At 30.8% G+C, this 11,793-nt stretch overlaps 2 protein-coding genes across 6 annotated transcripts; both read left to right on the forward strand.

The window, feature by feature from the left end:
* The first annotated feature begins 1,192 nt into the window (after positions 1-1,192).
* On the forward strand, positions 1,193-5,875 carry LOC111372533. 5 transcript variants are annotated; one of them, XR_002698789.1, is made up of 4 exons: positions 1,193-1,355; positions 1,902-1,953; positions 3,318-3,455; positions 4,157-5,875. XR_002698789.1 is itself a non-coding variant. In XM_022994879.1 (3 exons), exons 1-3 carry the CDS (start codon positions 1,218-1,220, stop codon positions 5,412-5,414), a joined length of 324 nt encoding a protein of 107 aa, XP_022850647.1. In that variant the 5' UTR covers positions 1,193-1,217; the 3' UTR covers positions 5,415-5,875. The 5 variants fall into 5 exon arrangements, 1 of the variants encoding a protein (XP_022850647.1); XR_002698788.1 differs by having other exon boundaries at positions 1,902-3,455; XR_002698790.1 differs by lacking the exon at positions 1,902-1,953.
* Positions 5,876-5,924: 49 nt separating this feature from the next.
* LOC111372525 lies at positions 5,925-8,805 on the forward strand. Its single transcript, XM_022994873.1, has 2 exons — positions 5,925-6,389; positions 8,416-8,805. The coding sequence occupies exons 1-2, from the start codon at positions 5,925-5,927 to the stop codon at positions 8,803-8,805; spliced, it is 855 nt and encodes a 284-aa protein (XP_022850641.1).
* Positions 8,806-11,793: the final 2,988 nt, after the last annotated feature.

Consider the following 11,793-nt stretch of genomic DNA (forward strand, 5'->3'; position numbering starts at 1 on the left):
AAGTTCCTCCTCTTGTTCCTCTTGGGCTTCGGGAACATCGATGCCATCCAAATTAATTGGATTATTGCTTTCTTCGGCACCCAAATGTGGAATATCTTCAAGAATTGACACTTCAGTTAGATCGAAAAATTGATTCTGATATTGAGTTTGCAGTGTCACATTGATTCGCCTTCGAAATCAAACAAGCCTTCGACAAATGAGTGTGGATCCATTTAAATTTGTAAATTGTGATGATGTAGTATAGATTAATAGATGATATACTAAGACGTAAGTATTAAAACTTGAGTAAAGAGTACGAAGTTATAATTGTGAATTTATAGTGTGAGAAGCGAGAATTGAAATTGAAGATGATTAAATTGTAAAAATGAATCTATATTTTATAATGTAGATAATTGAACACAAGAGAGATTGAGAGAAAGAGAGTTGAGAGAGTTGTTGGCTTGATGAAAAATCTTTGGGGCAATTGGGACCATTTATCGAAGAGGAGGGGGAAAAAAAAAAGATAATAATTCAGCGATCGAAACGGTCACTGAATTTTCTTAATAAAAGTGATCGAAACTATTGCATTTTAAAATAAGTGACCGTTTCGATCACTATTTACACGAGCCACAAGCGGCTCGGGCTCAAGTTCATGGCTTGTGTTACATGAGCGGCTCGCCAAACAGGCCAATCTGCTCGGCTCACGAGCTTCGTTTTCACAAGTCGAGTTTGCCACTCAAATTTGAAACGTTATTAGATGAATAATAAGTATATCATTAAGTTCATGCATTTGAGGAGATAACTTTCAAGAAATTATTTCATTGCCTTTACTATAAAAGAGTGAATGTTGGATTTATTATTCATTTTTCTGCCCTCCAATTCACATTGAAATCGGTTCGTATATTGTTCATTATCTGGTTCTTTAATAGGATATAGATATTTTTTTTGATTGGAAACGACATCGTATGATCGTTTAAAGAGTACATAATTTTAAAAAAATAACCCACTAACAGTTTTATGTCAGACGTGAAACATTGAAATTCTTTATTGTCAAAAACACCTTCTATTTATAAAATCAATTTTCATAAATAACCTTTCTATTCCTTCATTCATAAATTTGAAGGGTAAGTCGGGATTATAATTTCATGGACCTGTAAATGTGAGCAAAAATTAATTAAATTCCAACACTTTTGTCAATATGGCCCCCCACCGTTGAAAATGGCCAAAAATGCATTTCAATGGGGGCTCAAACGGGTGCTAAATGGCATTTTGCTTTCTCTCTCTTCACATTCACTCCTTTTCTGTTTGTCTTGCTTTTTTCCAAGTTCCTTTCTGGACAAATCAAACAAAACCAAGCTGCAAGAAGGACAACAAAGGTAAAATTCAAACAAATTACTGAAATTGATAAGCATCTAATTTTGTTGTATGATGCTAATCTAGTTGGTGTAATTATGTGTATTGAGATTTGGAGGGTTAATCGTTGCGATTCATTTGTTTTGATGCAATTTGTCAACTCGATTGAAAGTAATTAATTATTGTCAATACTTTTATTTGTGTTTTCTTCTTTTGGTTCTAATTTTCCTTTATTTGTTATAATTTTCATCATTCTATATGACTTTATTGGTTCCGTTAATATTGTATTTGTTTTTATTTCTATTCAAGGTTGTAAGTTATCATTCTCAAAGTAAAAATTTTAAAAATTTAAACATCAATTGAACTGTGTTATCTTTAAGTATGTTATTTCTTTTTCATTTATTTATTTATTATTGTTGTTTTTTAAGATTTTGTTGAGTTCTATTTTTAGTTTATAGTTTGTTTTGTATTTTTTCCTAAAGTTTTTATTATAGTGTTTATCATTCAACTATTATTGGCAAATTGCAAACTCTAATTTGTATTTATTGTTCTTATGTGTATGGTGTTAGATTGTATTCCGGTGGTTCTAATTGACGACTAGAGTAGTGCACTTTATATTAGGTAAATTTTTCCAATTGAACTGTCTAGGTTTTTGTTCATATGTTAATATAGCATGTTTATTTTGATTATTTATTTATGGTAACTTGTAAAATTTGTAATAGTTGCTGGTTCTCGAGCTTTGTTTGTATATTTTATGAACGCACTTTTTCCTTTCTTTCTAAAATATATTTTTAGTCATTGTTGCGTAATGTGGATTTTATTTTTATTGCATATATGTTTTAACATATGTAGAATTATTTCTTTCTAATACTTTCAGATTCTATTGTTGAAGTTGGAGTGCAAATATTCTATAGTAATTGTTAGTGTTGAATGAATATTTTTGAACCATTTGTTAATGGACATGTTGATTTAGTGAACCTTGAAGCTATCTCTCAAACTATTAGCGAGTCATATCATGCCTTTATTTGTCAACAACATAATCGAAGAGAAAGAGATCGGTACAATCAAGTACAAATTGAGTGCATTGATTTTCGAAAGAGGATAAATAACCGTATGCCATCTTGGGAGAATAGCTCAAGTCTTGTTGAATTGTACGAATTTACAGCACATCATGATTTTGAAGCTTCAACGTCAAACCAAGTAATAATTAATGGTCTCAATCTTGAATTAGAAAAAAGTTCAAACCTATTGAATGTAACAAGTACTTCATATATATTACCAACAAGTATCGATTATAAATATTGTGGTGTACATAAAATTTTCAAAGAAAGTAAAGGATTTTGCTGATATGATGAAAAAGTTAAGCTTTTTGTGCTCAAATCACCAACTTAGATGTACGCTTTATGTACTTCTAAAGAACATGTGTATGAAATTTACAAAAATTGCAAGGGTATATAATAATCATTTTGCATTCATTTCGTTTGGTGTAAAGTATGATAAAGAACTTTTTAAAATATATAGAGGTATTTATATATTCATGGTGCAAGAACAAGTGTATCATTATATAAATCAACTTATGTCAGAGAATAATACATCTTCTTATATGCAGTTATATTTTTATGATACACATAATAAGCTTCAAAATCGTATGAAAATTTCAAAGAATTTTGTTGAATCTATTTTGATTATTTTAAAGCAAATTCTAACCGTAAATCCATATAGTAGATTCTTTAGATCTTTAAGTAGTATTCCTAACTTGCAACACCATCGGACATCTTAGAGTTGATCAAAAAGTTTTTAATGCTCCAACAGCATCTCAAGTAGCTGTTGTATGGGTCGAAGATGATAAAAATGCAAATATACGTGTTCGTGATATTACTATATATGGTCATTTTGGTGAATCACACAAAATTCACTATTACTATGATTGTTATGATCCTTTACAATATTCTTTGATCTTTCCATATGGAGAATCTGATTGGCAGGAAGGTATTGAGAGATATACCGGATCAGAAACCGTCGAATAGGATAGTAGTTCGGCTCAAGTTCATTAATTGAACAAATAAGCGAGTGTACACGACAAGAACCGGATGAGCTGTTTAAGAACCGATCGGTTCGGACAGGTTTAAATTACTTTTAAGCTGGTTCAATGTTGTTAACAATTATAATGTAAATTTTTTTCTCCAATTTGGATAAGGAGTGGCTCAAACATTGGCATTCAAGTAGGAGTATTTGATCCTTAACCGCTTTGGAATGACCAGTCTTTACTCTTCTTTTTAGCAAAATATATATATTCAGATTTAGAGAAATGATAACCAAAATACAATGTAAAAGTTGTACTCTATTTGCATTGGCAATAATTCGAAACATGGCTTCCAAGGTTATATCTCACTTCCTTGACCATTTCGGAAACTTGTAAACTTTGGTTACATAATGCGAATCAGACATATATATTTAGATTTAGCAAAATAATTTTCTTTTTAGTTCAAAAATATATTTTAATTAAAATTACGATCTAACAATAGCCCACCGATTCAATCATCGAGTCACCAGTTGAACCATTGACTCGGTGACCCAATGATTTTTTCGGGTCAATTATCGGTTCGAGTTTAACAACCATGTATAGATGCCCACACTTCTTACCTCAACATTTGCCCAACCCTATCGTTCTTCCTAGCACAATGAACTCTGCAACTGAAATTCTTAAAAAAAAAAAATGATGTAAGTTATATGATGCACTTTTTAGTAAATTTAATTACTTTTGTAATTTTACTACTTCAAATGAATATGAATATTCAAATTGTATTATTTTTATGTGATGCAGTGCTTAATGAAACGAAGAAACGATCTCAAGTTTCTTGTCAAGAATACCATTTGTACAAATTACAAATCAGATCCCATGGTACGTTCGTGTTACTTTATACAAGTAGACTATTTCAACAATATATTGTAGATATGTATATTAAGATTAAAACTACTATACTAGATTATTTTCGTAATAAAAAAAATCATGCTAAACTTTATCAGGACATTGTAGATAGTGTTGAAAGTGAAAAAACAAGGGAGTATAAAGTTGGAAGAAAATTTGTTCTACCACAATCTTACATGTGGTTCTAGAAATTTGCTAAGGAGGTATATGTATGCAATGGCTATTGTGCAACATTACAGAAAACTAGATGTATTTTTTACTATGACATGTAATTCTAATTGGCCAGAAATTAAGCAAGAACTAAAGCACAATGATGAAGTTCAAAATCGACCTAATCTAATTGTGCGTATCTTTATAGCAAAATTAGAGGAGTTGAAAAATGATTTATATAAAAAAAAACTACTAAGCCCTGTTATTGCTTACATATATATGATTGAATTCCAAAAAAGAAGACAACCTCATGCACATCTATTATTAAATTTTAAATTTGGTCACAAAATTTATTGTGCTGAACATGTTGATAAGATAGTTTCTCGTGAAATTCTTGACAAAGAGAAATATTTTTGTCTTCATTCTGTTATTGTTAAACACAATATGCATGGGTCTTGTGGAAACCTAAATCCTAAAAATATCTATATGGAATCAAATAAAGGTTGTAAAATAAATATTTGAAAGATTATTGTAATAGTACTATTTTTGGTGATGACTTATAGCCATTGTATAGGCGTCGTTATAGTGGTATTTTTTTTAAAGTTGAAGGTGAAATGTTAGACAATCATTGGATCGTACCATAAATCCTTATTTAAGTGGTAAATTTGATTGTCATATTAATGTTGAAGTACGTTCTTCTATCAAAACTGTTAAATATCCCTACAAAAATGTGTACAAAGGTCATAATTGTATTAATTTTTTGTATAAATACAAATGAAACAAACAAACAAATTAATGAAATTTCAGTTTATCAATATACTAGATGGATATCTCCACATGAAACTTTGTGGAGGATTTTTTTTTGTGATTTGTCTGATCTGTTTACTCTTTACAGCTTCATACTGAGGATCATCAACAATTAACGTATGCCGATAAAGATGATTTATTTACAATTATTCAAAAAGAAAGTACAAGGAAAACTATGTTAATTGAATTTTTTTAGAATGAATGAAACTAATAAATTTGCTCGTGCATTATTGTATCGAGATTTTTCAAAACATTTTGTTCGGAATGCAAATAACATTTGGACTCCTAGAAAAAATCATGTTGTTATAAGACGAATTGTTACACAACAAACCCATCTGAACGAGAACGATATTTTCTTCGTATTCTTCTTAATCATATTACAGGATCAGAATGTTTCGATCTTTTACAAAATTTGAATGGTGTAACGGCTCCTACATATCTTGATCTAGCACTTCTACATGGTTCGCTAGATGGAGATAATCATTGTCAAAAATATATATCTTATACGAGATGCTTACTGCTTTGAGGCGTCTTTTTAACGCTTTGTAATCCTAATCATCCAAAACTCTTGTAGGATAAGTTTAAAGTTTATATAATTGATGATTATGTACATGAAAATATATCTATAGAGGTTGCTGAATTACAAGCTTAAGAAGATATCAGTTCTATTTTGGAATCATTAGTTAAGAACATAAACGATTATGCAATGGTATCATTCAATGTAAATATTTATGAGACTGAAAGGTTGAGAACAATTGTTGAAGAAACAACTAATTTTGATATTGAAGGGGGACTTGATTGTGCAGCAACATTAAATAAAGAACAGCAGTTTGCATATGATATAATCATGGAAAAAGTGAAATTAGAATCAAATTGTGCTTTTTTCGTTGATGGTCCAGGTGAAACGGGCAAAACCTTCTTATATAAAGCATTCCTAAGTTCTGTAAGGTCACAAAATTTAATTGCTTTAAAAATAGCATCATCTGGAGTATCCACATCTCTTTTACCTGGTGGTCGAACAACTCATTTAATATTTAAAATTCATTTGGAAACAATTGGTGAAATAAGTTGTTCTGTTAGCAAGCAATTAGCTTTAGGAACTTTGTTGAAAATTTCTAGATTAAACATTTGGGATGAAGCACCGATGGTCAATCATTCTGCTGTAGAAGCTGTGGATAAAATGCTTAGAAATATTACCGATTTTTGACAAATTCTACCAATTGTGCAAAAAGAGAAAAAATACGACATAATGATTGTTAGCTTAGTTTTCTTTGATTTATGGCCTTCCTTTTTGCATCTTCCATTAACCGAAAATATAAGAGCTAAATTGGATCCCACTTTCTATAGTTATTTGCTAAGAATTGGAGATGTAATGGAGAAAGAGTAAATGCATTAAGCTTCGAGATGACATAATTTTATCATTTGAAGATGAAATTTCATCCTAAAAAATTTGATACATCATGTCTTTTCAGATATAGAAGTATATGTTGATAATCCCCCCGCAATAGCAAATCGACTCATTCTTACAACTACAATGAATGTGTTGATCATATTAACAAAATTTTACTTGAACAAATTCCTGGTGAAATTTATACATACTATAGTTTTAATGAAGCAATTGATAGAGCTTGCAAGAAGATTTTTTAAATAGTTTAACCTAAAATGGCATTCCACCTCATAAATTGATACTTAAGATGATCTGTCACGTGATGTTATTACGAAATATCAATTCTTCAGAAGGGTTATGTAACGGGACACGCCTTGTTGAAAGTTTGAAAAGAATGTAATTGTTGTTGAAATCACAACTGGTGAATATTGTGGATTTATTTATTTATTTATTTGTCGGGGATCCCTTTTATATATCTAAAAAGTGATCAAAATTCAATTCAAAAGAATTCAATTTCCAATTAGGCCGCGCTTTGTAATGATGATAAACAAAGCACAAGGTCAAACATTTGATTTTGTTGGTTTGTATCTTCCCCAACCAGTTTTCTGTCATGTTCAGCTTTATGTAGCATTATCAAGAGCAAAAACAAACAAATCTATCAAAGTTCTACTTAAAACCATAGTTATAAAACCCAGACCGGATCGGTCGATTTAGTCCGGAAACCGTTGAACAGGACCCAGGTCCAGTCTGAGTTTATTGAATTTAAAACTGAAGAAGAAGCCCGCCATCTACCCGATAAACCATCGATTTTTAATGAAACCCATCTACTAACTTTTCTGTAACCCGATCAAGTCTTAAGTAACTCACATTTTCTCAATTTCTTTGCCTTTACACTTTCCCAGTTTCCCCAATTCCATTTCTTCTCAAAGTCTTAGAAATTAAGGGTTCTTCATACGTGAAAAATCAATAAGCTCGGCCGACGTCTCCAATCTCTTGCAATTCAACCACTCCCAAAAATCCAAATATCCAAGTTCGAGTTTTAAGAGATGGAATTGGAAAAGCAGGTTAGTCTGTCAGATGTATTTTGCTACAAAAACTCGACCAAAATTGATTTTATACTTTGCAAATTTTCTAAATCATACATATGTGTTCTTCTTCTGTTAACCGTTTTTATTGTTCAAAACTTCAAATAGATTACTATAAAAAAATTATTATATTGTTTAGTTCATTAGTTGTGGCGATGGGTAATTGCAGCATGCCAGCATCTATTATAAAAAACTAAAAAGAATTAAGATTGTAATTCAGTAATTGGATTGCCTTAAAGGTGAGGTCCCAGTGAGAACGAAATAGGCTTTTCTTTTTGTGGTTAACTGGATTGGAGGTCTGTACACTACAATAAAATTGAAATCACTTGTTAGGCTTGATGACAAGAAACCCCAGGTAAATTGCTTATTTGTAATGTATTTGTGCGTGTTAAACATACATAATACAAGTACACATTAAGGTAGAGTATATATTTCATTGATCTGCATTTATATTTTTTTTTTTGGGAATGAAGGAAGCTGCTTTCTTGTCAAGGGATTAAATTCGGTGTTGCCTTAGTTCTATGGACCACGATGAACACTTATTGCAATCTAGGCCTGAAATAGCCTCAACTTCATGAAGTTGATGTGGTATATCAAGTCTTATGAAATAGCCTCAACTTCATGTACATTTCCCTAATATTAATAATCAATTGTCTGAGTTGCCTATGTTCATTATTTTTCCAACGGTGAACAAGCATGATGTATAGTTTTTTTCCTTTGTACAGTTTGCTGGTGATAATAATAAACTGCATTGTTCATCTCTACTAAAGAATCGTGCTAGAGGAAAAATAGATATTGCATGGGGTCATTGTAAAGAGATATTAGAAGCTAGTAATAATGGAATAAAAAAAAAACTTGTCTGCTTGTATCGTGGAAAGACTTTCGCTGGAGGTGGTGTCAACCGAGTGAAACAACACTTAGCAGGAATAAAAAGTGATGTTGATTCATGTCGGAAAGCACCTCCTGATGTTATATTCAAAATGAAAGAAAACTTAGATATCTTTGCTGCAAAGAAGCGTAAAACTCAAGAAATTCTTGATGAATGTAACCCACGTAGTTCTTACTATCGAGAACAAGAAGAGCAAATGCATAGAGATTTGGGTGATGATGATTGATTCGTGTATTCCTTTCAATGCTGTAAATTCTGTGTATTATCAACAAAGTATAGATGTCATAGCTAGCATGGGCCTTGGCTATAAAGGTCCAAACTTTCATAGTCTTCATGGTTATTTGTTGGCTAAAAATGTCAAGGAGGTGCAGAATTATGTTGAAAGCTATCGTTCAACATGAAAGACTACAGATTGTACAATTATTGCAGACGGTTGGACAGATCAATGTAGAAGAGCTCTCATTAATTTTTAAGTGTATTGTCCAAAAGGAGCATTATTCTAAAAATTTGTAGATGCTTCAGAAGAATCAAAAATTGTTGACATGTTATACAAATTATTTTGAGATGTTGTGTTATTTGTAGGTTCGGAATATGTGGTCCATATGGTGAAAGACAATGCTACAAATTATGTTGCCGCTGGTAGGCTATTGGGACAAGAAGTTTTGTCTCCATGTGCAACCCATTGCATTAATCTAATGTTTCATGATATTGGTAAGCTTGATGAAGTCAGTAATGTCTATCTTAGGCATTAAAAATCACAAAATACATATACAATCATTTCTACCTATTGCATTTGATGAAGAAGTTTACTGGAGAAAAAGAAATACTTTAACCTGCTTCTCACTCGTTTTGCCATTAATTTTATTGCTCTACAAAGCATTTTGGTCCAAAAGGATCCATTAAGAGCAATTGTGACATTTCGAGAGTGGACATTATTAGCATATGCAAAGAAAGTAAAGGAAAAAGATTTGTTCATGATGTACTTGATCCAGTGTTTTGAAAATAGTGTGCTACTATTGTGCAACTTACTGAGCCCCTCGTTCATGTTCTACGCATTGTTGATAGTGATGAAAAGCCTTCAATGGGCTACTTGTATGAAGCTATTCATGCAGATTTCAAAGAAGGAAAAATAGAATTGCTCCTTATTTGCAAATTATTCAGAACCGATGGTATAGTCAATTGCGTAAGAATCTTCATGCTGCTGGATATTGGTTAAACCCTTCTTTTCAATATAATAATCCTGATATGGGAAATCATAAACAAATTATTTCAAGACTTTTAGATGTAATTGAGAGATATGATTATGGTCAACCCGATTTAAGAAGTAAATTGACGGGTGAAATGAGACAATTTAGGCAAGCACAAGGTGATTTTGGACGTTTATCTGCTGTAGCTGATTACCATAAAATGGCTCCTGGTAAAATTTTATCCTCATGTTATGTACTTTGTTATATTATATAACTCAAATTTTAGTTTATATAACGTACATCTATTTTATTTAATTTTTTTTTTTTTTTTACAGATGAATGGTGAATGTGTTATGGTAGTAGTGTACCAAACCGACAAACGCTTGCAATTCGAGTATTAAGTCAAACATGTGGTTCTTCAGACTGCGAGAGAAATTGGAGTATGTTTGAACACATTTATTTAAAAAAGAGAAATAAACTCGAGCATCAACAGCTTAATGGTCTTGTTAATGTTCACTACAATTTACAAATGCAACAATAGTAATATTGTGTAAATAATTGTTTTCATCCTATTGTGATTTATTTGATTTTAAGATTTTGCATTCCTCTACTAGAATTATATTTGATTATTTATAAAACGAATTAAATACTTTATTTAGGAATTATTTCAAGAGTTGAAATTACGATCCCATCGACTTTGAAAGGTTTGGCATCTATGGTAATTGGATTTTAGAGGAAGAGCCACCAACTTTGGTAGATGATGAGTTGGAGGTATTTCGTCGTGAATTGGGTGCATGTACTATAAAAAATGACAAAAATGATGATAATTGTTCGATTAATGCTAATGTTTCTTATTTATATTAAAGTATATATGACGTAACATTGAATTTTAAAACTTTTTCCAGATGAATTACATTTTGACGATCTTGATCTTGATTGTTGTGAAAATGTTGGCAACGGCAATGAAAATAGAAGTGATACAAACAATGGAAACGATGATTTTAGTATGACTGAGACTCCGTCATTTATACAAGGCGAAGGAATTGAAGAATTTATGTCCGAGACCCCAGCATGGATGTGCTCCAACTCATCTTAATTAAGAAAATATTGATTTATCTCAAATAATTTAATTTGTTCACATGTTCTTTATCCACAAATGACTTTTAAATTACGGTTTTGATTTTGTAAGCATATTCTTATAACATATGAATCTATTTTGTTGAATTTTGTTAGATAAAGTTGTTTTTTTATCATTGATTGTTATTTTAATTGTTTCAAATGCATATTTGATTAGATATGATTTAGAATTTGTGTTATTTGGGGATACATATTGATATTTAGTTAACAAAATAATATGAGACTAATTTAGTTATTTGTAGAAAATGGAAAAATTTTATTGTTCAATGAAAATATTTAATAATATATTTGATAAGAATTGACCCACCGGTTGAACCATTAACCCATTGACCTGGGTCAATGTTCGGGCCGAATCTGACAACTATGCTTAAAACTAACAAATGCTGACCATTTACACGAAAGATGTACTACAAATGTTGTGTACAAAGAATTCTTTTCATTGATACACACGTAAGTCAAAAGTTGTTTCATTTTACTTTTTTCTTGTCAGTTATCATAATTTACTTTGTAGATGATGAAATTTAATATAGTAAAGATATATTATCATATCATGAGAATTATGTACGTAAATCTTTAAAAAATATCTCATATATTCTTTTGCTTTTATTTCTTATTTCCTCCCCTTAATTCTTAAAAACGTTTTTCCATCTTTCTTTATTCAGTTGATCTCATTTATACATATTTGAAAGACTTTCTGACTTGATGCCACCAGTTATATTCTCTTACTATGTTTCCAAAGGTAGATTTGTTCTCCACTTACCTATTTCTTGCTCTTCAATTCCTTATTAAAAACTTAATTTGTAACGTCCCCTTTTTTTGTTTATTTTTTTTTTTTAAAACAAAAGGAGTGTTACCAAGTTTTTTATTTTTGAAGAGATAAAATCTACTTT

This window comes from Olea europaea, unplaced genomic scaffold (genome assembly GCF_002742605.1).
Source record: "Olea europaea var. sylvestris unplaced genomic scaffold, O_europaea_v1 scaffold1008, whole genome shotgun sequence".
NCBI lineage: Eukaryota > Viridiplantae > Streptophyta > Magnoliopsida > Lamiales > Oleaceae > Olea > Olea europaea.

What these genes read in the sequence shown, in the direction of transcription:
- LOC111372533 (XM_022994879.1), top strand. Translation starts at nt 1,218, where the DNA reads ATGGGGGCTCAAACGGGTGCTAAATGGCATTTTGCTTTCTCTCTCTTC. An exon ending in CTGCAAGAAGGACAACAAAG is followed by an intron (nt 1,356 to 4,156) that starts GTAAAATTCAAA and finishes TATGTGATGCAG; the next exon opens with TGCTTAATGAAACGAAGAAA. An exon ending in ATTACAAATCAGATCCCATG is followed by an intron (nt 4,235 to 5,306) that starts GTACGTTCGTGT and finishes TACTCTTTACAG; the next exon opens with CTTCATACTGAGGATCATCA.
- LOC111372525 (XM_022994873.1), top strand. Translation starts at nt 5,925, where the DNA reads ATGGTATCATTCAATGTAAATATTTATGAGACTGAAAGGTTGAGAACA. An exon ending in ATCATTCTGCTGTAGAAGCT is followed by an intron (nt 6,390 to 8,415) that starts GTGGATAAAATG and finishes TCCTTTGTACAG; the next exon opens with TTTGCTGGTGATAATAATAA.